Here is a 26,546-nt window from a genome sequence, read left to right as displayed (position 1 = left end):
GGTAGTCGCCATTGTCGCTTATGGTAGTCGCCATTGTCGCTTATGGTAGTCGCCATTGTCGCTTATGGTAGTCGCCATTGTCGCTTATGGTAGTCGCCATTGTCGCTTATGGTAGTCGCCATTGTCGCTTATGGTAGTCGCCATTGTCGCTTATGGTAGTCGCCATTGTCGCTTATGGTAGTCGCCATTGTCGCTTATGGTAGTCGCCATTGTCGCTTATGGTAGTCGCCATTGTCGCTTATGGTAGTCGCCATTGTCGCTTATGGTAGTCGCCATTGTCGCTTATGGTAGTCGCCATTGTCGCTTATGGTAGTCGCCATTGTCGCTTATGGTAGTCGCCATTGTCGCTTATGGTAGTCGCCATTGTCGCTTATGGTAGTCGCCATTGTCGCTTATGGTAGTCGCCATTGTCGCTTATGGTAGTCGCCATTGTCGCTTATGGTAGTCGCCATTGTCGCTTATGGTAGTCGCCATTGTCGCTTATGGTAGTCGCCATTGTCGCTTATGGTAGTCGCCATTGTCGCTTATGGTAGTCGCCATTGTCGCTTATGGTAGTCGCCATTGTCGCTTATGGTAGTCGCCATTGTCGCTTATGGTAGTCGCCATTGTCGCTTATGGTAGTCGCCATTGTCGCTTATGGTAGTCGCCATTGTCGCTTATGGTAGTCTTCACGTCACATAGCATAGAGCATGGCAGACGAGCTGTTGTCAAATTCTGACTTGAGTATTTATATAAGGGGTAAATTTAAAACGAATAAAAGATCCAAATAAAATTACAATAGCAGAATTCTGCAATCCACGCCATTGACCATAACGCATCATTGAAATGGCTGGTGCCATTATACTTTGGTCTTTATCAACATATAGAATTATGATATTACGGAGCTGATCCAAAATGATCTTATCAAGTGTTGTTGATCAGTTGGCAATTGTCACAGTTTTACATTTTAACGAGGCTTAGCGCATAGAATGTCACCTAATGTAGTTGTCTTTATACTTTATATGTGACTAGCTTTGAGCCTGGCGTTGCATGGGGAATAAAAATGTTTTTGTGCAGAAAGTTAATTTTTAATCAACACGTACAACATTCACTGTTCTAACCAAAGGAGGGTGTTTATTTCTGTATGTGCTATAATTTTAATTAAGTTTATGCTATATACATATATTTATAGCATTTTATGCTATATGTGTTTATGCTATATATACATATATTTATAGCATTTTATGCTAGATGTGTTCATGCTATATATACATATGTTTATAGCATTTTGGCAAGTCTGAGGCACGTGTTTTTCTTCTAGTACACTGACAGTCCTGTGCGCCATTAAAGATTGACAGGTGTAATAAGTATGTCCACAATTATTTCATATTATGGCAAGGTGGTGTAGGGGTTAGCTCACCTGTCTACAAAACCAGTGTTTCCGAGTTTGATTGCAGTGTGAAGCAACTTTTTCATTCGTAATGTTAGCAAGCGTTGTAAGCTTGCGTATTGCGTCGCTATTACTGGGCATTTGACATATCAACAAACCAATAAACAAACACTTAGATATATATATTTATATTATTTATATTCATGTATATATATGTGTGTGTGTGTGTGTGTGATTAGCAGTAAGTCTGGTGTTGCCCAGCATTTTTTTCTTTTTGATCAGATAGTCGGCAGCACGCGTGCAAATTCTTAACATAAATTGCTACACCGCTTTCGCGACAACAATCTACGAACGCGTTCATGGAAGGTAATTGTCCTGAGTGCATGCAAAGGGGCATTCTCGCGTTTCTAATGCATATTTAAAAGGGGCTCGCCTTTCAGGATGTAGTTTTGAAATAAGTATTTTTGGGAACCCTGAGGGAGGGATGGTCAAAATCGAAATTGGTCAAATAAGTGGCAATGTAGTGTTTACGCTGGCTAATAGACAAAGTGATAAAGGATTTATTGATATAGACCTTGTCTGTTGCAGAATGGTCATCGGTTATATCAAGTGACAATCTACATAAGCGAAGAGAAGCCGAGCTGCTCATTCCTCTGTATAAATCAACATGGATGTGTCTCATTGTTGCCAACGAGTTTCTAATGCTTCTTCCTGTCGGTTAATTATCTATTTTACATGTATTTATTGTCATTGAGATATATGAATGGCTCATTTGCTAAGCCAATAGTATTTTGTGGTGAAGGATGTAGCGCCTGCCTTGCACAGCATTTCATGAGATCAGCTTGCACGCAGTTCATGCTAGTGAACATGATGTTATGCCTTTTTAATTCACCATCTATTTCTCTCACTCTGGTGTCTCATTTGCATCTAGCGCTTGTTGGCCAATGGAAATGAATGTATACCTACTCCTAACGTCTGATAGGTCAATCAGGGATATATATGTTACTCTGACTTCAAAACCCATGCATTTCTGTAACCTGCAGTTTCTTGCAAGGTGTTTACAACTAGGTTCGTAGTTCTGTATTTGTTGGAAACTTTAGGGTCATATCGGACAGACTTCAGCGTATTGTAAGTTCACTTATAATTGTTGTTTTGCTAAGGTGTGGACAATGCTTTTATACCTTGCAAGCTTATGCTTATTTATAAGGTCACTGTAATAGATTGTGCAGGGGTATGTTCTCTCTCGTCTACAACACAGTTGTTGGTTTTGAACCATTAACAAATTTAGTTTTGCTAAAATATATATGTGTATTGTGTATATGTGTGTATATATAATATATGTATGCACTGTTTATTCTGATGAATGAATTTACATATATTAAAAAATAGGTTCGATGTCAATCGTCCAATATATTTGTACATATAACTTGTTTTAATTTTGCTCCTTTTCAAGTAGAGCACTTTATACATGAAGTCACCACAATCAGACTACCCTAGGACACTTATGTATTCACCTCATCTAACTTTCGCGTTTTCACGGAGTCATCCTCTCGCAAAAATAAACTATCATAACGAACGAGCGAAAACGCGAAATTAAATAGCTTTGTTCATTGATAGTCCAAGAAAAAAATGGCAGTTGCATGATCAAATTGCATCATCGATATCGCCCACACAATTCTACCTGCAGTTCACAATTATAAACTAGTCCCAAATTGAAAATTTTTTCTTATTTTCTTACCACTGAACTGGACCTGAAGAATCTAATTATGTTTGTTCAACTGCATTTATTTTCAAATCACTATATTTTCGCACTCATCAGAGCTGCAAAATTAAGTTACAGCGAAATTTTACTCTGTATGCTACTCATGAAATTAAATACTAGCGAAATATAAGTGTCCTAGGGTAACTTTATTTGTACATATATACATACAATATATTGTAAATCCGTATACAATAGATTGGATATATACAATAGATCCAATCTATATATATTAGATATACATGTATATGTTCAATATATATACATGTACTTATATATGGCCAATGTGTCCAATATGTATGTATGTATATACAGGACATACATATTGGACTAAATTGCTGCCACTAGTTTGTACACATCTACCAGTATGGTACACAGGTATATACATCTGTGTACCGTACAAATAGATGTGTATCAAATAGTCGTAGTAGTTGTGTAGTACCAAATTGTAAACTCATACCTTCCGCTCAATGTTTGGTTAAACAACATAATAAAAAAATGTATAATTTATATGTAAAATTTAATGAAAAGCTGCTCACAGGTAAAATCAATGACAAAAATCTCTTAGCGCACATGGCTTACACGCATACCCTCAAGGATCAGTGCCAGCTGGTGATGATAGAGTGCTTTACATGGAACAAGGGTGCCAGTCTCCTATTTGATATTCAAGCTTAAGTTATGCAACATTCACACTTGGGTTCATAGCGGTGAGGAAACAGTATTATAATAATCATAGCAATAAATGGTGAGAGGTTGTTACACAGTCTAAATCATTCCACAGAATTAGTGACTAGCTGGATAGTGCCTTCACCAAGTAGGTGAGCCTTTGCAATTCTAACAGTGAGCTACATGTAACTGTAAAATAAAGATTATTCAATCTACCATTTTAGCCAAGTTCTCAAAGAATGTCTGTTTAAACATCCTAATGTCTACAAGTGTTCCTTAGGTGAAACCATTTGTAGCACTTTTTAAATGTAAGGTAACTGTTATGTAAAGGTAATGTAAACGTAAAGGTAATGTTTAACTTTTTTTCAAAGTAAGGTATTTATTCGTTCACATAAAACCCTGCAACGTCCTAATTACAAGAGATTCATAACTGGAATGGAAGAGCTACAGCATACACCACTTTTGCATGTTGATTATCATCAGAACTTTCTGAACTGTTCGCGCCAAAATGTATCATTAAATGATCATTAGAGGTTGATGATATTTAGGCATCAGATAACCAGAACATCCTAACGTGTGGCAAGCTCTTTATGGAGGATTTGTCTGCTCATGTGTAGTATAGTGCATGGCGAACTTGGTGTTGAAGCCTCTACTGACATCGGCTTAGCATCTATCAAAATAACATAGATATTCATAGTGATGTAATCATTCTAGACAATAGCAACAAAAAAGACAAATGCTGCAAAAAAGTTGTCACCCCTTGTAACTATTGGCAACTGATGCGTGCGTGAAATGGTGGTAAACTTTCAAATTATCACCAGTAGCAAAATGCCAAAATAACGTGAGTTTGTCTGTTTCACAAGTATTTTACAGTAAACATTCATATAATTGTTTTGTTGGTGAGAGACATGTGTTCATATGGAACACTCATTCCTGCTCAGAATCTCACACTTCAGATCAATAAAAGGGCCAGCAAGCTGGTCAGATATTTCAAAACAAGAACTAGTTGTCTTCTCATGGGCTTAAGTTGTGAAACCTTCCTACATTGACTCACAGGGATGGGAGGGTATTTTAATACCACTACTAGAATTCTGAAATATTATTCCAGAGATAGGATAATACTAATACTTTGTATTAGAGAAGTTATCTGTAACGACATCAACAGTACAGTTACAGGAGCTTGAGACTAACACAAACTGCATTCCATTAGTTCACACAGATTGATTTAGTTATCTTAATGTTTTACACATTTTTCAACATCGACACCTTTTACAGGCCTGTTAGTTCTATCTGTTTTTGAACCTAGTGATTTCATTCTTTGCGCTAGATGACGTAGAGACAAGTGTTTTTATATCAGATGCAAATAACTTTCAAATACGATAACACTTGAATGAATCATATTATTATCACTCAGGCAAACATATTATTTTTCTGAATGTCGTCTGAAAGAAAATTTAATGGATAATTACGGAGTCGTCAAAGGTAGAGGGGGGGTGATGAAATCTAAACACTTGAAGGTTTGATGATTCTTTAAACAACTACTTCCTAGTTGTACAATAAGCTTTCTTTTGAGAAACTCTTCAATACTCTCAAATAGCAGGATATGACAACTTATTATCGAATTAGAAAATTCCGATACTTTAATTTGGGAAGTCAGCCAGTTGGGATATTTGGCTAGTCTGTGCGCTTATGTTACAGTAGAAGCCTATCTCCCTTACTGAACAATACATTATGTGACCTCCATTCATAATGTACCATTTCATCAGCATTGCGACCACAGCTATTTTGCTAAGATGGGTGGGAGTACTTGTAGCCTTGGTTCCTAACAGATTCTTAATAGTCACTTAAAAAATGAATTTAAACAATATTGTAGTACATTGTTTTTAGAAAATATCGGTATTTTTCTATCATTTGTGATTGTTTTTATGTTTAATGTGATCTGACTGCCAGGATGTTTAAAGATAAAAATCGACAAAACTTTATTATGGTTCAAACACTTAGTAGAAAAAAACATGCAAAATGACATCACTAGTTGTTATCCTTGCTATATATATAGTTGAAATCAGTTATTGAGTTTATGTTGCAGCGTTATATGTCTCTATTCTGTCAGCCTCTTTGCAACTATAAACATCATAATTGCTTTTTCGCTTGATCTGAGCATGTTCACTTCGATCAAGTTTTGTCGAGTTGTTAATTTTGAAACATCCTGGCAGTCAGATCAGCTCAAACATAAAAACAATCGCAAATGATAGAAAAATACTGATAATTTCTGATAAAATCTACTAAAATTTTATGTAAGTTTATTTTGAGGGCATTCAAACATAAAAAAAACAAAATTATTTTGTTTTTTAAAAATATTTTAAAAAACAAAACTATTTTATGTACATATTAATTAGCCCAAACGCTACTCTTGAGTTTTTTAATTAAATGTTCTGTTTGCTGCCATCCAATCAGCTCTTGGAGATCTGTCAGCTGATTAGATTAACCCACATAAAGCGCTGCCACTCCAATCACCGCTGACTTAGGTTAAGCTTACTTGTACTTTAAACTGTCATGTGTTGGGGCAAGTATTCCTATAAGAACACATTGTATTTTGTTTTAGTCATTTCAAAGGAAACAAAAACAATAAATACATTAAGTAATTACGTATGTATTAAATGTATGATGTAAGCTTATGTAAACCAACTAAACTCACAAACCTAAAATATTTACAAACAATGAATAAAGTAATGATCAGTAAAAATATATTTTCATTGTTTATGTTATTTTATAGACAACTAAACGGATTTGTAGCCTCAGCAGTGCATAAATTCAGTGATAAAGTGAGTGGTAGGCACGTGTAGTTACACGCACCATCTACGGTATACATGTAGTTTAAAATCATATGTTTAATATATGTATATGTTTATTTATATACATACAAAAAAATATATATTAAACATATAATTTATGTATATTATATATGTATTAGATATAATATATATTATATATAATGAATATATAATGTCTATTATATATATAATATATATGTAAATGTATATAATTATATACATAAATATATATACATGTTTATATGTAATATATATTATATATGTATTATATATAATATATATAAATATATATATGTATTTATTTTTATGTTATTTATTATATTTTTATCTTTTACTTGTTGTAATGTTTAGAAAATTTTAACATTGTTTGTTGGAAATAAATTTGTACACCGAAACAAAGTTTTCCTCTAAGTTCATGATGTAACTCCGAAAATTTGTTTGAAGAGATAATCGAAAGCACAGATTTGACTGTATACACAAGTTTTATTTTTTATATGTGTTTTATTAAATGTTTCTTTTATGACTGCAATGATATTCTGATTTAACCGCAATATGTGTGACCTTTGCAACAGATATTTGCAAGGAAGTCAAATACCAACACGCATTTACCCGCAACATCAAATTCTCTGGACAAAGCAGCGCCTGTAGCATATGCATGAAGCCTAGCTAAGGAATTTCTCTGAAACTTCTGTAGTATTGATTTTACTGAGCTGCATGCTGCCTGCTGACCACAAATACATTTTTGTAGTCAAGCGTTGTGGTCTGAGGAATTGCACCTTGACCAAGGAACTGATAAAATATCTTATAACCTCTCGTTATGTTTATATGTTTTATTTGGCAGCTTTGATCATGAAGCCTTCCGTTGGTTTGCTGATGACCTCACTGACTTGTGCAATGTGGTTGATGGCTAGAGTGGGGGCGGCTAACATCGGCCCATTTCATATGGTAATGTTGGGAACTCAAGCTGTACTATTTCCAGTCCTAGCTCACACCCCACCTTGGGAAGGTAAGATTCATTATCGAGTGCATCAAATTCAGATCTCCAAGAGCAAAGCATTTAATGAAAAACTCAGTGTAGGATTTTGACTAATTAATTCAGATTGCAAGCTATTCCTATTGCATCATCTAGCCTAGTTGCTATTACTGAGTATTTCATCTTTCCAAAAAAATTGGTCTATGAAGTTCATCTCAAACTTAACAACTTGACCCTACGACTTTGATTTATTCTCCCTGGCATAATCCCTAATATATATCATTGATACCTTGTTCATTACTCGGATCAGCGGAATGTACATGGTTGATGGAGTTGAACGGCCACTGCACTGTCTGCCTTATATGTTCATGGTTTAATAACAGTGCATTAATAATTAAATGTTTACCTATATACTGCAAAAATCATTGTAGTTGTTTGCAATATAGGTTACTGAATATAATTTATGATTAATTTTTCTAAAATATTCATATTAATGATTTCCACTTTGTTACTATCTATGCGATTGTGTGTTTGTTTGTCAGCATAAATGCTATGCTGCTTCCACATATTTTGGTCGATTTCATCCATAATTTACACACATATGCTTCTTGTCTCCCGGCAGATCACTAAAAATATTTGGTTTCAAAACTCCGTCTGATTCCTGAGCGCCTCTTAAACCTCCACCTTTGAGATATTTGACTAAAAATGAACGAAATCTCAGATTTACTTCAAAATATAATAAAATATTATATTTTATTAGTTAAAATTAACGCTAAAATCCTTTGTCACTTAGTGTAAAACTGCTGATTGGACAGTGAAAAAAGTCTGTGGTTCGTCTACTCTTGTCTATAGTTTACAAAAATCATTGAGTTTGTTTTATTTATTCGGTCGAGTTAAACCAGCCAGTGAAAACTGGTTGTTTAGAAAGTTCGTAGTCTGAGAATTATATATGCGTGAAATAAAATCTTCAACGTCTGTAGACTCGCAGACGTTACTTAATGCATGCACCAAATAAAACTCTATTGTCTGAGTGTGAAACACTATTGAATGAATCAGTGCATTTCATCACTTTAAATATTAGTTTTCATAGCATCTCTTAATGTTTTTCAAATTGCAACTCTATGAAGATTGAATCCTTTGAAAAGTGTCTTTCCTTGTTTGAATATTTTTCCAAGAATTTGTCCTATAATGGAAACGGAAGTCATTAAAAATTTTAACTGAGCCATATCCTGTTTGTATTAAAGACTTTATAGCGAAATCAATTGCTCCCATTTATGCACATGAAGGTCTGATATATAAAACATTTTTGCATTTTTTAAAGTTAAAACAGAAACCATAAAACTTTATTACTATAAAACTTTCAAATATATGTAACCTAAAAAGATCTACTTACATCGCAAACTGCTATCACTTCCTACCTGATTAGGATGACAGCTGTGCTATATGCACCTGTTGGTTTATTTCTTTGCAAACCTATTTTGTTTTCGACGTGTCAACTGGCTGGAAATTATGAGACTTTATTATTTATGATCACCCCCATCCAGCGATACCCAGTTCCATACAGCGATAGCCTAGCAACACACTTCCATGTGGCACCGCAATACCAACATGGATACAGCCATATCGCTCTCTTGTCGAAAGTCAGCGTCGCTGCTTGGAAGCGAAACACCTGTGTGATGCCCATCTTTGGGCCATGGAAACAGTGACCAACAGCGCCGCACCAGTGTGTGCACATAGGTCTTGCTCTCCTGTTGGTTTAAATACTTGTATTTGCTGACATGCCTTGACATAGGGTGTTGCATAAGCATCGTTCAACTATAGCGGCCAATGGAAACACGATCTGCTTGTCGGTCCAACGTAGCGCTGTCGCAATGGCTGCCCAGAGGTCACTGCCGCAATCACTGTATGGAAACTTAACATATTTATATACTAAATTAAGCAAAGTAAAAGATGTTCACCTGTTCTTAGTGACTATGCTTATCAGAGCCTCTGTAATTCACCCGATGTTCAATTATAATGGTGGTATGTTGCAAAGGTTCAACGATCTCTCTTTGACAGGCTAAACAATGCGTTATGTCACCTCCATTCGTAATTCACCATATTACAACATTGTGACCACAGGCATTCTACTAAAATGGGGGGGGTGTTCTTTTAGCCTTGGCTCCTACTGAATTCCTGTTAACCACTTTAGAAATATTTAAACCTTCAAAGCTCCTCTTTCATTGTAAGTAAGATAGTATTTCTGGAAACAATCATAGCATCTTTTTGATGTTGCTAAACAAACAAGTCCCAGATTCTTCCTAAATTTATTCCGGAATATTCCAGGCACGACTATTTTAACCAAAAACAGTTCTATGCCACAAAATGAATGTAGAAATTTGCTAAATTCATCTTGGCTCTAAGCCCTACCATATATATCATTGTTACACAAATACTTGGGTGTGTGTGTATGTCATGCCAGGCCGCAACATAGATTTAACTCATGTCCAGATGAGAAAGCAAAACCATCAGTTCCACATTTTGGCTTTTCACGGCAATAAAGCAGTTTTATCAACACCTACATGCCATCTTTCATTTGCCACATTAACTGAAAGCACCTGTTTATGGTCATCAAAACAAATAATCGCAAGCTGGATGCTACTATATTCTGATACTAGCTGCAAGACCGGTGTTGCCCGAGATTTCTTTCATGTTCTGTTAGATGGCCCGCAAAACGCGTGTAGATTTTCAACACAAATCAAACACAATTTTCAGCAACTATCCACAAGCGCGTTCATGACAATTGAATGACAATTTGGAAATGATGACAAGTGCCCTAAATGTATGCGAAGGCGAATTCTTGAGTTTCAACTCAAATCGCTGTTTGAGAGGTTGGTTCTCAGTTCTCAGAACCCGGATGGAGTTTTGAAACCCAATATTTTTGATGACACACACCGGCACGCATATGTACACACGCATGCATGTGTACACACGCACGCATGTGTTGCATGCGTACATACACGCGCGTACACACACACACACGCGCACTAGTACACACGCGCACGAGTACACACAAGCGCATGACAAAATAGAATTTATTCATAGAGATAACGCTAAGGTGTTCAGACCGCCGCAACGTTAGAGTATTTGGGATTCGAATTGCCCTATTCAGTTTGTCTTGTCATTTGGGTAGCTTACCTGAAATTTATGGGAAGTCATTGATCTATTCGTACAAGGTTCTCCTAATCAGTAACTCACTAGCTGGTAATTACATTTCAACCACTTTACAGAAGCAAACAGCAATTAAGATTTGAAAAGCCTTTTTACACTTGTAAGCTCCCTAATTGTTAGCGACTACATTGCCTGTCTTGTATCCATGGCGATTTGGGTCGCTTAATTTGCATACCGGTCTTCTATTTTAATCCGTCTAATATATGGGTGTTTTAGATTCACTAAGTTTTTTATAACATTCCTAAATGGGTTAAAATAATCTCAAATGCAAATGTAGAAGTTATGTTCATCTTCCTATCAATCCATCATACCTTATTAAGCTCTCTCTATATCAAACCTCTGGCTCTGATTGGCCACATTGACATAAGTAAACTTAATTCAGACCACAATATTTGTTTCCAAATTCCTTTCCATTTCTTTAGAAGCCTGGGAAATAATTCGATGACAAATATGACATGCCTTGTCAGGTCACCTTGCAGTATGAAAGGATTAATGCGTCTGCAGCTTGTTAGGTTTTGACACGAACAGAAATCTTTTTATTTATTACTTATAATGCAAACTGTACTTTCATGAACAACCATTTATTTTTCAAGTTAAAAAATGAACTGGGAGAAATTCAGCTAAACTATTGTTTTTATTTTCATTTTCTTGTATATCTGTTCGGTCTTCTTTATGTTTGCTTTTATTTTTTGGAAATTCTCAATTGCCTTTATTTTTACAACAAAGAAGTCATTACTTTGGTGGAATCAACAAATAATTATTTAAAGTGTGTTGATTATACGCACCAAATTTCAAAAACCAAAAACAATTGATAACACTTCTCTACCGTATTTTCATACCAGAATAAGTAGCCAACAATACTAAAGACACAAACACTTTACATCCCTCTGACATTCTTTAATAGGTGACCAGCTGAACCGAACTCATAGCGCTGGTGTAGACGTACAGGTCTCTCCAGATCTGCTAGAAAACCTCATTTGGAAGTCTGACCCGACTACCTTCTATGTCAACATCACCACTCAGTTCTCAGGGGTGCCATCAGGAGACGTGCTGATCACCATTGAAGATGAAAGTATAGCGGAACTCCTTGTATGTAGTTTAAATTTTCTATTTAGATATAAAAATAACAAGAATAGTATCATAGTAAAAACTAACAAAAACTAACAAAAAACTACCAAAAACTAACAAAAACTAACGGAAAACAATGAAAACTATTAATAAATAGGAAAAACTTGTAGGCTACTCACTATAAGGTATCAACAAAGTGTAAGTTTGTAATATTAAAAAACGTTTGCAACATTCAAATATTGAAATAATTCACAGTATTCCCGATATCTTTCTTTATATTATAACTCACCAGTAGCTGTGTTACAAAGAAGTAACCACAGACCAAGTCCACCATTATTGTCTAGACACCTCGTAAGAATTAGTGGTCAGATTTTTCAGTAGAAGTTTTTATGACGTAAACTGGAAGTATTTAAAGTTAAGCCAGCTCAACAGGTAAGTATGCTTAAAATTCTTTACGGCTCTCAGGTGCATCGTAGTTGCGAAACAATGCTAGTCCCTCAAGCAGTTTAAATCTTAACTGAAACAATCGGTCATTCTCCTGCTCTTCAGGGAAAAAGTTAAGAATGTTGATATTTAAACTCACGAGAACACAGTGTTGTTGCTGGTATAAAACCTCCTGCTAATCAAATGTCGCTACGTCTTAGGATAGTTCAGCAGTGTAGGGCTGTTTGATAGGGCTAATGGGTTAGTCATAAGGTATCAGAATAGGCTGACATGCTAACATGCTGATATGATGTCATAGTGACATTCTAACACGTTGACTTCCTGACACGTTGCCAAGCTGACATGTTGTCAGAAGTTAGTTATATTTATGAATAGACAGTCATAAAGGTACTAACTATTTGTATGTTTGTGTGCTGCTATGCGTCAAAACTTTAACCTATAAGTTTATAAATTTTTACGTCTGTAGAAAAGAGTTTTTACGGGCAATGAATCAAAGATTAATGCACAAATCTATTTCACTATTAAAGTATTTTGGGGTCTAGCAGTAAATGCAATATGCAGAATATATTATTTCAAAAGCTACTCTCTTGGAAATCTAACCGCTTCTCCACTAGCCTTGAAGCCTTACCAAGATTAAGTTGATTCCTTGTGCAGCCCACCTGACTTATCAATTTGCAATGTTTATGCAATGTTTATCAATTGATCAATTCTAATTTAGAACTTTAGAAATATATAATCATTTATAGTATATGCATAATATGTTATAAATTTATAATATATTATAATTATTTATAATGTACTTATAATTTTTTTGGGTATTTATAATTATCTTTATAATATAATTAAAATCATATAATAATTTTAATTATAACATAATTTATGTTTATAATCAAGCTTCACCAAGTATAATAAATTCTCATTCTAAGAGCTAATAGAGTAATAACTATAACAGAAACCAGGCTTGTATTGCCCATTTCAACTAATCACTTTCCTTCTTTATTGGCTCTATGTGACTACCAGACTAATATACTTCTGATTGTATGAAACTCGAAAGAATTACTGTTTGTTTTAATATTCATATTCAGACATTGCGATATACTTCTTACAATAAGCTTTTTTTCTGTTTTAATCCCCTTGGATAATCAACTATTTGTTGTAGGAGTCGTCCATTCTCTCTCCAGCCGAAGCCAATCAGAGCGAAGAATCAGAACTAATTCATGCAAACTCAAGCTTTTCTATTGGTCTCCGTCTCAACAGTGAGTAACACGCCCCTTTATTGTGCCCCCCAGCACCTGCGCTCCACTGCTATATATAAACTTTGTTTCACAGACAACATCATCTCCTGTTAATGCCTTAACTGATTGCGTATCTAATATAATATGTTAGTAATATCCTATCTCTCAAATAACTTCACAGAATTCTAGTAGTGAAATATTAAAATACGTTTGCCTTAGTGAAAATAATATGATTCATTCAAGTGTTATCTTATTTGAAAGTTATTTGCATCTGATATCAAAACACTTGTCTCTGCGTCATCTCTAGAGTGCAAAGAATGAAATCACTAGGTTCAAAAACAGATAGAACTAACAGGCCTGTGAAAGATGTCGAAGTTGAAAATGTGTAAAACATTAAGATAACTAAATCAATCTGTGTGAACTAATGGAATGCAGTTTGTGTTAGTCTCAAGCTCCTGTAACTGTACTGTTGATGTCATAACAGATAACTTCTCTAATACAATGTATTAGTATTATCCTATCTCTGGAATAATATTTCAGAATTCTAGTAGTAAGGTATTAAAATACCCTCCCATCCCTGTGAGTCAATGTAGGAAGGTTTCACAACTTAAGCCCATGAGAAGACAACTAGTTCTTGTTTCAAAATATCTGACCAGCCCTTTGGTTCTTTTATTGATCTGAAGTGTAAGATTCTGAGCAAGCATGAGTGTTCCATATGAACACAGATATCTCACCAACAAAACAAATATGAATGTTTACTGTAAAATACTCATGAAATAGACAAACACTTATTTTGGCACTTCGCTACTGGTGGTAGATCGAAAGTGGACCACCATTTCACGCACGCATCAGTTGCCAATAGTTACTAAGGGAAACAACTTTTTTGCAGCTTTTATATTTTGTTATATTATGCAGTTTTTATTTTTTATGTTATTATTTTCTATAATGATTACATCATAACAAATATTTTTATTAGATTGATAAATACTAAGCCAAATTATAGTAGTCTGGCAGAAGAGACTTAAATCCCAAAAGTTTTCTGAGCGCTATACTACACATGAGTAGACGAATCCTCTATAAAGAATTTGCCACGCATTAGAATGTTGTTATGATGCATGCGATGTCTAAATATAAATCTCAAATGTCATTTGGAAAAATCTAGAAAATTGAGATAAAATTCCAAATATACAAGCGAATATATTGTATTCATCAACTCCTTTGTTCCATAATCAGCAATGTCTTATCATTGCAGGTTTTTATATACAAGAATAAATATTTTGATACACTACAAAAAACACAACAATTGGGTTCATCTAAGGAACACCTGTAGACAGGAAGCTTTTACTCAAATGCCCTTTTTTCCTCAACGCTTGATTGTAGCTGGAGTGACCTTTTTCATTCAGTAACAAATATTCCGGCGGCATTGCTGTTTGCTAAACTAGTATTAAAAAGTTGCTGATCATCCAATCACAAACTATCTTATGTCGAAAGAGCTTTGAGAAATTCTCTTCTTCAGACAAAACTTGCTCTAAAACTCTTTGCATAATTAAAAACATATTTTTTGTCAATTTACTCTCTGTTACCACGCTTCTGGTTTAGTTTCACAGCCTCACAACACAGTCTGTGCACATTTCAGTACAAGCGAAGGAACTGGGACGTACTAATTTATTGATCAGCTTACCCTATCAGCCATTGGACAACAAGACACTGGCTAGTGAAACCATCACATTGAAAATGGCCGTCATTCGAGAGAAAAGTCTTATAGATAAGATTTTTGAGAATGTTGTCTACGTTCTGGTGAGTGGAACCACTTGCTTACCAAAGCTACATCAAACTTGAAGCAGTTGTAGAACACTAAAGGCAACATTTGAAATGCTATGAGCATTACTACTGTCAGAGGTGCAGACTTGAGTAACAGCGAATGTGTGTGCTTTTTTTTTATCAAATTCATAGTTTTAAAAATAAACTTGCACAAAATTTTAGTAGATTTCATCCGAAATTATGGGTATTTTTCTTTTATTTGCAAGTTTTTGATGTTCGAGGTGATCTGACTGCCGGGATGTTTTAAGATTAACAACGATAAAATTTGATCACGGGTAAAACGTTCAGATCAAATGAAAGCGCGATTAGGATGTTTATAGTTGCCAAGAGACCAATAGAATAGAGATACGTAACACTTACATTGAACGCAATAGCTGATATCAACTATCACAACAATAACAACTAGTGACATCATTTCGCATGTGTTTTTTTTCTGGATATTTTAGCCATGATCAAATTTTGCCGGTTTTAATCTTGAAACATTTTGGCAGTCAGGTCGTCTCCAACATGAAAACCTATCTCAAATAACAGAAAGATACTGATACTTTCTGATAAAATCTACAAAATCTTTTGTATAAGTCCATTTTTAACAGCTAAACATGTTGGAGAAAATGAATTAAATTGTAAACTGCCTTGAAAGAAAGGACTTTATTCAGTTTGGAGCTCCGGACAAGCCAGTTAATTTCCGTCCACGAAAAGCATCCATCATTTCAAAAAAGCTTTTGAAATCTAACAACATTCTTCAAAATCTCTCTAAATTATAACAAATCAATTTTAGAAACCACAGCCAATCTCGGTTCATGAATAATTTAACACTTCTCTGGCTTATTTCCGCCTGCCATGCAAAGTCTATTGTAAGCTTGGAGCACACAATTATGTCTTGGACCTCTTTATTTTGTACAGCTGCTTCTTGTCACCTTGTCTATGGGAGCAGAGATAGATCTGAAGACAGCGAAGGAAGTGCTCAGACTAATAAAGGTGCCTGCAGTGTCAACAGCCTGTCAGTCTCTATGCATGCCTCTGGTGAGTATAAGGCTGCACACGCCATGTCATATACACTCAGAGAATCTACCTTTGAATAGTATCGTGTGTTGGAAATTCCCGAATATTGAGTATGTCCGTTTAGCATACTACAAGCCGAGGCTGTGCATGTTTTTTAAGAGCCATTGTTATACAAACAGCAGCTCTGTGATCTTGGCCGAACATATCAGAGCCCAAACATGTCTGAGCCCAGTGGCAAGGAAATCTCGATGACTGGGGACATGCCCAGTTGTAGAGAGTAATGTAAGATTGGATGCCATTTCTGTTCCCACCAGTAGTCTTCTTGAGAGTTGAACGTTGACCTTTTGTTTGCAGGTCAGGGGTTCTAGACCGCTAAATAACTATTTTTGTAACAGCTCTTGGTTAGATAGCTTGCTACAGAAATAATCCATTAGTAAAAAGTACTTACAAATTTTTTTGATTGTATGATCTTTGACCGCAGAATGTTGGAGCTTGTATAAACGATAGCATAAACTCGTTGACTTTCTGAACAAGGTCCAGCAGAAACTGTTAGTGTTTCCCAGAATATTCTAGAATAACGTCCTACTCCATCTGGACACCTTAGAAGCTTGCCAACAATAAGTAACTTGTATCAACACCATGTCAGTATGACAGCACCTGTTTAAAAGACTCTCCTTTACGAGTTAAGGTTACTCTATAGCACCAGCTAAGGAAGTATAGACTGTCCTTACTATAATAAGAGCCGTGTAGGTCTGTCCATCTGAAACAATGGTTGAATGTTGTGAAACAAGTTTGTATCGAGTGGGATTTGAAATCGAGATTTAAAAAACATTTTTTCTTTTTGACATCTAATGAAAACCATCAGTTTGTACACTGTACAGTATATAGTACAGTACACTGTACAGTGTACACTGCAGTACAGCTATGTACAGTGCAGTGTACTGCAGTACACTGCACTGTACTGCACTGCAACTGCATTACACTACACTGTGATGCTGCAGCGCAGTTGTAATGCGTCACAACCCTGGGACTTGAGTAACTATTTTAGGTAAGTAACCAGTTTTGTCACATCCCAGGGAGGTCAGTCCTTGTTCTTGCCTCCCTGCATTGAGTCATTGCTTTGTTTGGCACTGGTCATTAGGTATGTTAATCTGTGATTATATCAAACCTGAGCCCCTGAGCTGCCAGAAGTTACTAGAAAATGTCACAATGTTAAAACATTTCCTACATTGTGCCACAAACTGAGCTCTCTCACGTGTACTCTCTTGACAATCAATCAGTAGCTTGGCCTTTCAGCAAATGGGAATAAATAGTCTTTTATGCAACAGCGGAAGACTAGTTGCTGTCTGTTTGGATTCCCTATGCATGACCATAGATTGGGTACTATGGGTTTCCATAAACTTAGAGTTGCCCTCTCTGCTCCCCTTTCATAGACATGTGAACTACAAGATAATTACTCTATCGATGACTCACTAGCCAATTCAATACAATATTATTAGTATACACTCAACGCGTGTTCTTATGACAGCTTTAGGTCATCTTAGCCTAAAACATTAGAATATTTTTGGAGATCTTGTGTCGGAGCACTTGCTGATGCACCTAACCCGCCTCTGTTATCGTGTACCATAGTTCATCATGCAAAACTGCTATTAATAATTATTGAAGACTTCGCCAGCTTTTTGGTAAAGATAAGACGGCATTGTTAGCTAGTCAGTATTGTCAGTGTGTCAGGCTGAATTTAAGAAGCGTGATTGGTGAAGATCAACCAAACATGAATAACTGGACTCACTATTGAACACTCCTTTCAGTTGGCGTACGGAATAGTCTGGCTGCAAGGTTACACCGGAGGCACGGCTCTAGGACTATTCATGCTTGGAATCGCACCTGGCGGAGGACCTAGCAACATGTACACACATTTGCTGGGTGGTGATATGGCTACTAGCGTCACAATGACTCTTCTTTCAACAGTTCTCAGTCTAGGTGAGTCATTTCTATTATTAAATCTGACTGTTGCTGAGTTATTTAGGGAAACACGAAACAGCTCACCACCCCTTAGTAATCTTTGTTCCACTCTGTAGAACTCTCAGGCTAAATCCTTGATACGGAAGTTGTTGTAGTGCTAGTAAGATTAAGTTAAGATATATTATATACAGAAAGCAGTTTTAACAGGGGCTCGATTTTAAAAATTATAACAATATAATAGTTGCAAAAAACAATGTTTTGCAACCCATTTGCAGAAGATTCCAAAAGGTTATTGCGAACACATAGTTGATGAATGATGATAACATTCTATATATCAATGTAATCTTAGAATGATACTATTTGGCGCCGATGTGGGGCACCGTTTTTAATACACCGAGCCAGACTTGTTTAGACTTTTTCAGTGTTTAAAAACAGTGTTTGAACATTGGCATCAAAATAATTGACGTCAAAAAATTACATCATCAAGGTAGTTGCAGACTATTTTGTATTTTTCCTTAATGTACAAGTTATTCGACAAAAACAGATAAATTAACAAATAGTCTTTTTGTTTTTAGGTTGTATTAAGTGGAATCCGAAAATAAACTCCAAGACCTTTTTTTCTGAAAGCATAAATATGTTGTCAACATAAAATACTGTGAAAAATGGCAAACAAACCCTTTCGTTTTAATCAATTGGTAGTGACTTTAGCAACAGACTCAAGCCAAAAAAGTTCGTTATGATGTAATGACTGGAAGGCTGATTAAACCAGATCAAGTTAATGATTATGGTTTTTGGTGGTCAAGTAATTATATTATGTAGTTTTCACCTCACCACAATTTCTGGCAGTTTGCACCTTGGGATGAAATGATCTATTTTAATCTTTAGATATGCCCTATCAGAGACAATGTTAGAGTATGTATGGCATGTGGTGAGGCCATGAATTATTAGCCTATCGTTCTAATCATTGAGTTTACTATCAGAGTCTTGAGGATTATGCATCGGCACCTGGAAATCTCACCGATATTAGTGTAATCCATAGGAGAAAGCATCTGTGCAGGTAGATTATAAACTTGATATCTGCCACACGTTATTTTTCGGCAAAATTTCATGTTATGTGTTTACTCATTTAAAAATAAACATGAGTGCATGATAAATTGATATGAACAAAATTTTTTGAAATGAGTAGCACTGTTATTTCTAGCTGCACCAACCTGCCTCTAAACCCAGGTTCCTTTTCTGTGTTTGTTTCACTTCTTGCTGAGTAACTCCATTCAGGAGTTGTTTCCTTTTTGTTTTCTGGTGATTTTGGAGATCAGTGATTTCAAACCAAGAACTCACATACAAATCATGAAATAAAACAGAATGTAATGTGACACACATAAGCAATGTTAACCTACAGAACTTTGATCAACAATGGGATAGAGGGAATACTGTTTTATTAGCCTCTGAAGTTAGTTGATAACAATTGGAGCTCCTCCAATAACCAACCACATCAAAATTGCCAAAAATGAATGATACAAGATTCCTGAAAGTGTATTGAGCTTCTATCTTAAAGATAACTATGTACAAACACTGTTTTCTTGTGTCATCTTGAAGCACCTGTTTCATGCTATCAAATACTTTCTTTAAACCGATCTCCTCTCAATTTAGCATCATGACAGTTTAAACTGTTCTTGTCTACAGCTGATAACTGTTGGTAGCAGAGATAACTCTTACATAGTACTGAGGTGTGATATTGAGAGGCTTTTGCCATAAAATATCAGTACAACTTTGATCTCAACTGTCAGGCATTTTTCAAGACCGCTCACTGCAAATACTTACATCAGTGTATAGATGCAGTATGAATGTTTACTCTCAAAATCAGTACTCTAATCCTTCAAATTTGTTCTTCTACATCCTGTGTTCTTCAACTAGTGCACAAACTATAAAAAACTTTTTTATATTTTGCTAAAAATATAACACCAATATTTATTTCTATATTTGATATTTATATATTATATTTGTTTGTACAGTAAAATTAGCACTATTCAATTTGTAATTGATTAGAAAATTTATATTTAGAATTCTGTTGTATATATATTATATTATAAATATTATTATATGTATATTTCGCAAAATGGTTGGTAGTATAAATAAACTAACACAGTAAAAAATCAGCATTAATGACGTCATTAAGCATATTTTTTCTCGTAAACTGTATTCATTTCTTGCTTATAGGTTGCATTGACTGGATTACACTGTTACACCATTATACGCCTAGCAATTAGTTAATATCGTCTGCAAATATGAGTATTATATTTGCAGCCAGTGTTAACTAATTGATATTACTTACCTACATAATAGGATATTCTGCACAATTGAGAGTTATTCCCTCACAGTCATGCTCTCTATTACATAGGGTAGACAACTTTAATATGAGTAACCATATTGAAGACTTGTTTTAATATAGAAAGGGGAACTTTCCGTAAATTATAAAATTATAAAAATGATTTTGTGCTGTTTAGGAAAGCAATCCATCTATCTTAATTATGTTAGCAATTAGTACAACATTAATTGTTAACAAAGATAAACCTACACTTTTCGGTTATGTCCAGACTGCTAGCAAATTGTTAACTTTTAAACAATGTATGCCCTGTTTTAATACCCTATAAGAATAAGAATTGAATAAATTCCTTCTGTGATTCACTAATTGCTAGTCTAAAAACTATCATACAGAACGGCCCAAATTATATACATTTAGTCAACTGAGTTGGTGGCTTAGCTGCCAGAAACTGGACCTCCCAGACTAACTAAATATTCCTCTTTTGCAGTCTTCACATTTTGTGTATTGCAGCTTTCATACCCTTCTGGATCTACACACTGGGCTCCACTCTTCCTGGAGACGTTCAGATGAATATCATACCTTTTACTGTGATTGCACAAACTCTAGGCATTATCAGCATCCCTCTTGGCATCGGAGTGTTAATCCAGTACAAGCTGCCTAAAATAGCCCAAGTTCTTAGAAAGTCTCTCAAAGTGAGTATGACTTGTACTTTATCTTATTTAAGTGCCTCAGGGTCAGTCTTAGAAAACCTTGTGATCCTTTACACTTAGAAAGCCACAATGTTACCTTATATGATCCCGATGTTATCATCGCGGTAAATAGTTAATCTAACATAAAATGCCACTAGTACTCATATTGGCCAGAGAGGCACTTGGGTCAAAGGTCAGTCATAGTTCTTAGACAGAGTGTACAAGCAAAACATGTTCAAGATTAAAAACACATTTTCCTGATTCACATTTGTTCATTATACTATTATATGCATCCTATGCATTAACTATGCCAATGCTATTGTAGCTTAGGAAATTGTCTCCTACTAACTACAAGAACGGACAATTCTTAAGCAAGCGCCAACTATATTTGAAATGACAATTACTTTATTATTACAATTATTACAATTATACAATTATTATAATCATTACAATTACGATTATGAAGTAAACAAATATTACACGAGTTTTCAAATTTTTGTTTGTAAGTTGTGGTCTTAGAAACTGTCTTTACAACAAAACATTTCTCTGGTCATGACTTACTCTCATTTTACCTTGCAGGTTGCCATGGTGATAGCTTTGATTTTCATATTTACGGGTGGAATCTATTCTAGCCGATATGTTTTTGAAATGATGAAACTAGATGTGATGCTGACAGCGGCACTGCTGCCGTATGGCGGCTTCCTTCTTGGAGGACTCGTTGCTTTTGCGTTCAGGCTTGATTGGAAACTCATAAAGGTAGTACTATAGTTTATTACTGTTAGATGGTGAGTGGATGGAAATGACCTTCACAGATAACTGACTCAATGTTGTTATTCTTAATCATCTTGAATCAATTCTGAATTACAGGATGTTGTGAATTTGAAAATAGAAAGCTGACAAACAGGAGTTGCATTCCTTTTGTTTTTTTAATTATTTAGTTGGGCTCACTTGATGAGGGTTTGCAAGCGTAATATTGATGCCCAAAGCAATCTACCTGCCTGAAAATAGCATAAAACATCAAATGAAAAATAATCGGCAGTTTTGCTGGAAGTACTTACGATAATGACTGATTACCATTATTGAAGTCTACTTTTGCTAAACTGGCTAATAGGGGTCTGATTTAATAGATCGTCTGGTTTAAGCCGTAGGCCTATATATAGGTCTATGTATACCGCAAAGATCACATTGATAAGACCTATATACATTACAATATATACTGTGCACTGTACTGTAAATACTTTGAAAAATTTTACTTGTAAAAGCAAAAAAATTTTAAGCTGTGAAAGTTTAAAAAAATAGTTACAAAGGTTACACAACTCCTGCAATGACAAATTATTTGCGACAATTTTCGCCAAAGTATTACAACTGATTTGTTGTTTTGAATATTTGTGACAGGTCATATCATTTTCAATATAAATGAAGCCAGATTATGAAATTAGTTTTTAGCATTATGTAATAGAGAAATCTCTCAGCTTTTCAAAAATGCTTTTGGAATAGAATTCGAAACAATTTAACCTGAGATACAGCTTTTTATTGAAAATGGTGTTGGTCAATATGGTCCACACAAAAAACTGAGAAATTTGTCTTCGAGGATTATGGATTGAATTTTAAACAGTAGTTTTTGTTGACTTTTAGGAAGGTCATAGCAACCGCACGCTACAAGCATCACATTTTTATGAATGTTGGAAGTGACTTGGCATCACAATAGTCTAGGCTATATAGACAATTTTTTGACTTTGGGAGCCCATTGTGCACCATATAAAATACCACATTTGTATTGAAAATGATACGACTTGCCACATTCATTTAATTAAGCTTTGAATAAGTTACTCCTTCATACGTATGTTGTGGTTTTATAGAATATTTATAAATCATATAAAATTATATTTCGTCATCATGCCAGTCAAATAGCATACAAATGATAAGCTTGAAAAACGTATTTTACTTTTTGCGAGAGATTCATATAAGTGCTTCCAATATACAAGTGTTTTCTATATTAAATAATTTACCAAGTTTTTACTAAAACTCGTTATTTTTATAATTATTTTTTTGAAAGCTAATTATCAATCATTTGAGCGTAATCGTGCTTATCCAATATTCAAACCAACAGGGTCCGTTTCAACGAGGGTCGACTGTTATTAGGCTACTTTTGGTGTAAATGCGAAATAATTGAATTGGTTGCCAACATTTCTTATTCACCAGCCTAGAAGAAAATCAAACAACAGTTATTTGTATTTACTTTATTCTTGCTGTATTTTGCTCAAAATTTTCCTTGACTTTATCAATTTGTCTTATTAAAACTTAGCCTTGGCTGTTAGCTTCTCATGTTTCTAGTTTTAACCTTGCAATACTCAGATTGAAATTGAAAAAATATTCAATGTTACTTCAACTCGCATCAATTTCCACTCTTACTTTACGATATAGAAACTAAAATTTTATTTTTGTATTATAGCTCTAGTTTACACACTATTAATTTAACACTATTCTACTAACTATTTTGATGTTTCATGCCTGATAGTTTTAGTGTACAAGTTATTTTAAATTCAGAGGAAAATGAATAAACATAGTTCCAGGTCACATGACTTATTGTAAACCAATCAAATTTTTTATCATTTTGTAGCTAAATGATGACTTTCTAGACTAAACAGTTTTCCACTCATATGCATATTTGTGGTAGGACAACTCTACAAACCTGTTGTCACATATCTGTTGCATGGGATACTGTGGGGTTAATTACAAAAATAATTTTTATCAACGTTCTCAAAAAGTTACAAAGAAAAATATTACTTCAATATAGTTGGTAGGATCTAGAATTCATCTGACAGTAGATACAAAACGTTTCTTTTTGCTGCCTATTTAACAAACTTTATCTTCTTTCAGACGCTGTCGATAGAGACAGGACTCCAGAACTCTGCTATTCCATTCTTTGTTATACAAAAAGCCTTTGCCTCTCCAGACCTTGAGTTAGCAATAGCTCCAGTTGTTTGGGGCATCATTCTCACCCCCATACCACTGCTCATAGCCACTGCCCTCTACTTGTCATACAATCACTGTTGGAAAAAGGTATTTCGAACAATGGCATCAGCCAATCGATCTTCTTCCAGTCTTTATTCAGAGTTGATGACTAAATTTTACTTTAAACAAATGCTACAACGATCTTGATAAATTGGATGGTTTTGACACCACAAATGTTTAGCTATAGCGATATAATATGCCTTAGCTTGATCAGCAACTGGATAGAGGGACTGTTGTTTCATTAGCCTCTGAACTCCAATAACCAAACACATCAAAGTTGCCAAAAATAAAGATATAAAATTATTAGAAGTGTATGAAATTCCACTTTTAAAGATCATTATGTACAAACACTGTTCCCTTGTGTATCATCTTGAAACAACGGTTACTTGTATGAGGTATATTTACAAAAAATATTGATAAAATATTAGATTGATTAACAAATATAAGATAAGAAATTTTTAATGCTTTTAAGCTGGTTTCTTTTTCTAAAATCATAAACCTTTCCTCTTTTGTTCAGGGCTGGTACACACTGTCTCGCAGTAATTCGGCGGTAATCCCACCATACATAGGTGATTGTCTGTGATAATGCTGTTTACGCTATCACCAATACATACACGTTTACATCAGCCAATAGTTTGCAGCATAAAGTTCTCATTACACAATGCAGTTACTGACTTGCTGAAATGCTAGTCCCGCAGCAACTATGATGAAGGGAAATATAGATTAAATAATTCGGGACAGCCAATCAGCATAAGAGAAGTGGTGCACATTTTACATGCCGCCGTGGCTGATTGAAGAAATATTGGAAAAGTTTGACAGCTGCAATGCTTTCCAACGTATTCGCGTTGGCGACGCCATGGGTTTACTGTGCACATGAGCGATGAACAATGGCCAAGAGGGCAACCTTGACATATTGCGATACAGTGTGAACCAGCCTTAAGTGAGGACACTTTCGAACGATCCGCTCTGTTTTATCTTGCTTTTGTATGAAGGATAACCAGGGGTGTTAAAGTAGAAAATGATATATGATAATATTGCTAGAACACCTCATCCCTTAATTTTTCTGCAGCAGAAAGAAATACTTTGCTATACAATTTTTAGCGTGTTTCCTACTCAATTTTATAGTGGCTAAAACAAATCTTTCGCTCAATTTTTACCTTCTACGAAAAGGATAACATAAATTATTAGTATTCTTATGTATACTCTGAATTTGTTGCTACTAAAACCCAACTCTTAACCTTGACCTAATTCAGTTCTATTTATAAATTTATCTTCAATGCTTTAACGTTCGATCTGCTTGACAGAACAAGCCCAATAAAATGGATGATGAGTCGCTGTCACAGATCTCAGTAGAGGAGTCTGAGAATGAAACATCGAGTGAGAGTTCCACAGATAAATCACAGCCATTCATAGAAAGGGAAATGCTTCTTCTTTCACCTTGACCCAAGTTCTAAATCAAGCCATCTGATACAAGAATATAACTTTAATATTGGTGTACAAATGTATATAGTGTGATCATTAGCCTGCGAACACTTAATGTATTCTTTTTTACAATCAAAAAAGTTTTGTATATTTTTTAAATATTTCTGGCAAATTTTAGGTTTTACACGTGTAGTTTTATATTGTTGAGGTATGCTGTCAAATCTTGCCAAAAGTAATTTTAAGTTTACCATCCATGTTAATAAAAACCTATCTATACTAGCACCTTGGCAGGCTAGTGAGCTGTGAGAATTCATCAGGTGTGCTGATAAAGCACAGATAATAACTATCTATATAATTACTCACGGAGACTTTCTCGGTTGCTTAGCTCAGGTGGTGGAGTGCCAGACTACTATGCTAAATGTTGCGAGTTCAAGTCCTGCATGATGCAATATTTTTTCTTAACCTCCAACCATGGTTTCGAAAGGACGGACATATATGGCTCTTATTGCAGTAGAGAAGAAGATTATAGTAAATATTATAGTAAAGATTATAGTAAAGATTATAGTAAATATTATAGTAAAGATTATAGTAAAGATTATAGTAAAGATTATCGTAACGAATATAATAAAGATTATAGTAAAGATTATAGTAAATATTATAGTAAATATTATAGTAAAGATTGTAGTAAAGATTATAGTAAAGATTATAGTAAAGATTATAGTAAGGATTGTAGTAAAGATTATAGTAAATATTATAG

At 34.9% G+C, this 26,546-nt stretch overlaps 2 protein-coding genes across 2 annotated transcripts in view; both read left to right on the top strand.

Moving 5' to 3' along the window:
- LOC137400821 (ubiquitin carboxyl-terminal hydrolase 37-like) overlaps positions 1–2,086 on the top strand; it is an 83,811-nt gene extending 81,725 nt beyond the window's left edge. Inside the window, exon 19 of the mRNA XM_068087160.1 lies at positions 1,958–2,086. Within this exon, the coding sequence (XP_067943261.1) occupies positions 1,958–1,982 (25 nt within the window). The 3' untranslated portion in view covers positions 1,983–2,086. The remainder of the gene's footprint in view (positions 1–1,957) is intronic.
- A 332-nt stretch (positions 2,087–2,418) lies between these two features.
- LOC137399564 (ileal sodium/bile acid cotransporter-like) lies at positions 2,419–26,064 on the top strand. Its single transcript, XM_068085742.1, has 11 exons — positions 2,419–2,497; positions 7,467–7,631; positions 11,713–11,897; positions 13,480–13,576; positions 15,192–15,352; positions 16,280–16,399; positions 18,187–18,358; positions 21,174–21,355; positions 21,932–22,108; positions 24,233–24,415; positions 25,672–26,064. Exons 2-11 carry the CDS (start codon positions 7,475–7,477, stop codon positions 25,807–25,809), a joined length of 1,572 nt encoding a protein of 523 aa, XP_067941843.1. The 5' UTR covers positions 2,419–2,497; positions 7,467–7,474; the 3' UTR covers positions 25,810–26,064.
- The last annotated feature ends 482 nt before the right edge of the window (positions 26,065–26,546 follow it).

This window comes from Watersipora subatra, chromosome 7 (genome assembly GCF_963576615.1).
Source record: "Watersipora subatra chromosome 7, tzWatSuba1.1, whole genome shotgun sequence".
NCBI lineage: Eukaryota > Metazoa > Bryozoa > Gymnolaemata > Cheilostomatida > Watersiporidae > Watersipora > Watersipora subatra.
This window is presented reverse-complemented; position numbering and strand designations above follow the sequence as displayed.

What these genes read in the sequence shown, in the direction of transcription:
- LOC137399564 (XM_068085742.1), top strand. Translation starts at nt 7,475, where the DNA reads ATGAAGCCTTCCGTTGGTTTGCTGATGACCTCACTGACTTGTGCAATG. An exon ending in TCACACCCCACCTTGGGAAG is followed by an intron (nt 7,632 to 11,712) that starts GTAAGATTCATT and finishes ATTCTTTAATAG; the next exon opens with GTGACCAGCTGAACCGAACT. An exon ending in TATTGGTCTCCGTCTCAACA is followed by an intron (nt 13,577 to 15,191) that starts GTGAGTAACACG and finishes TGCACATTTCAG; the next exon opens with TACAAGCGAAGGAACTGGGA.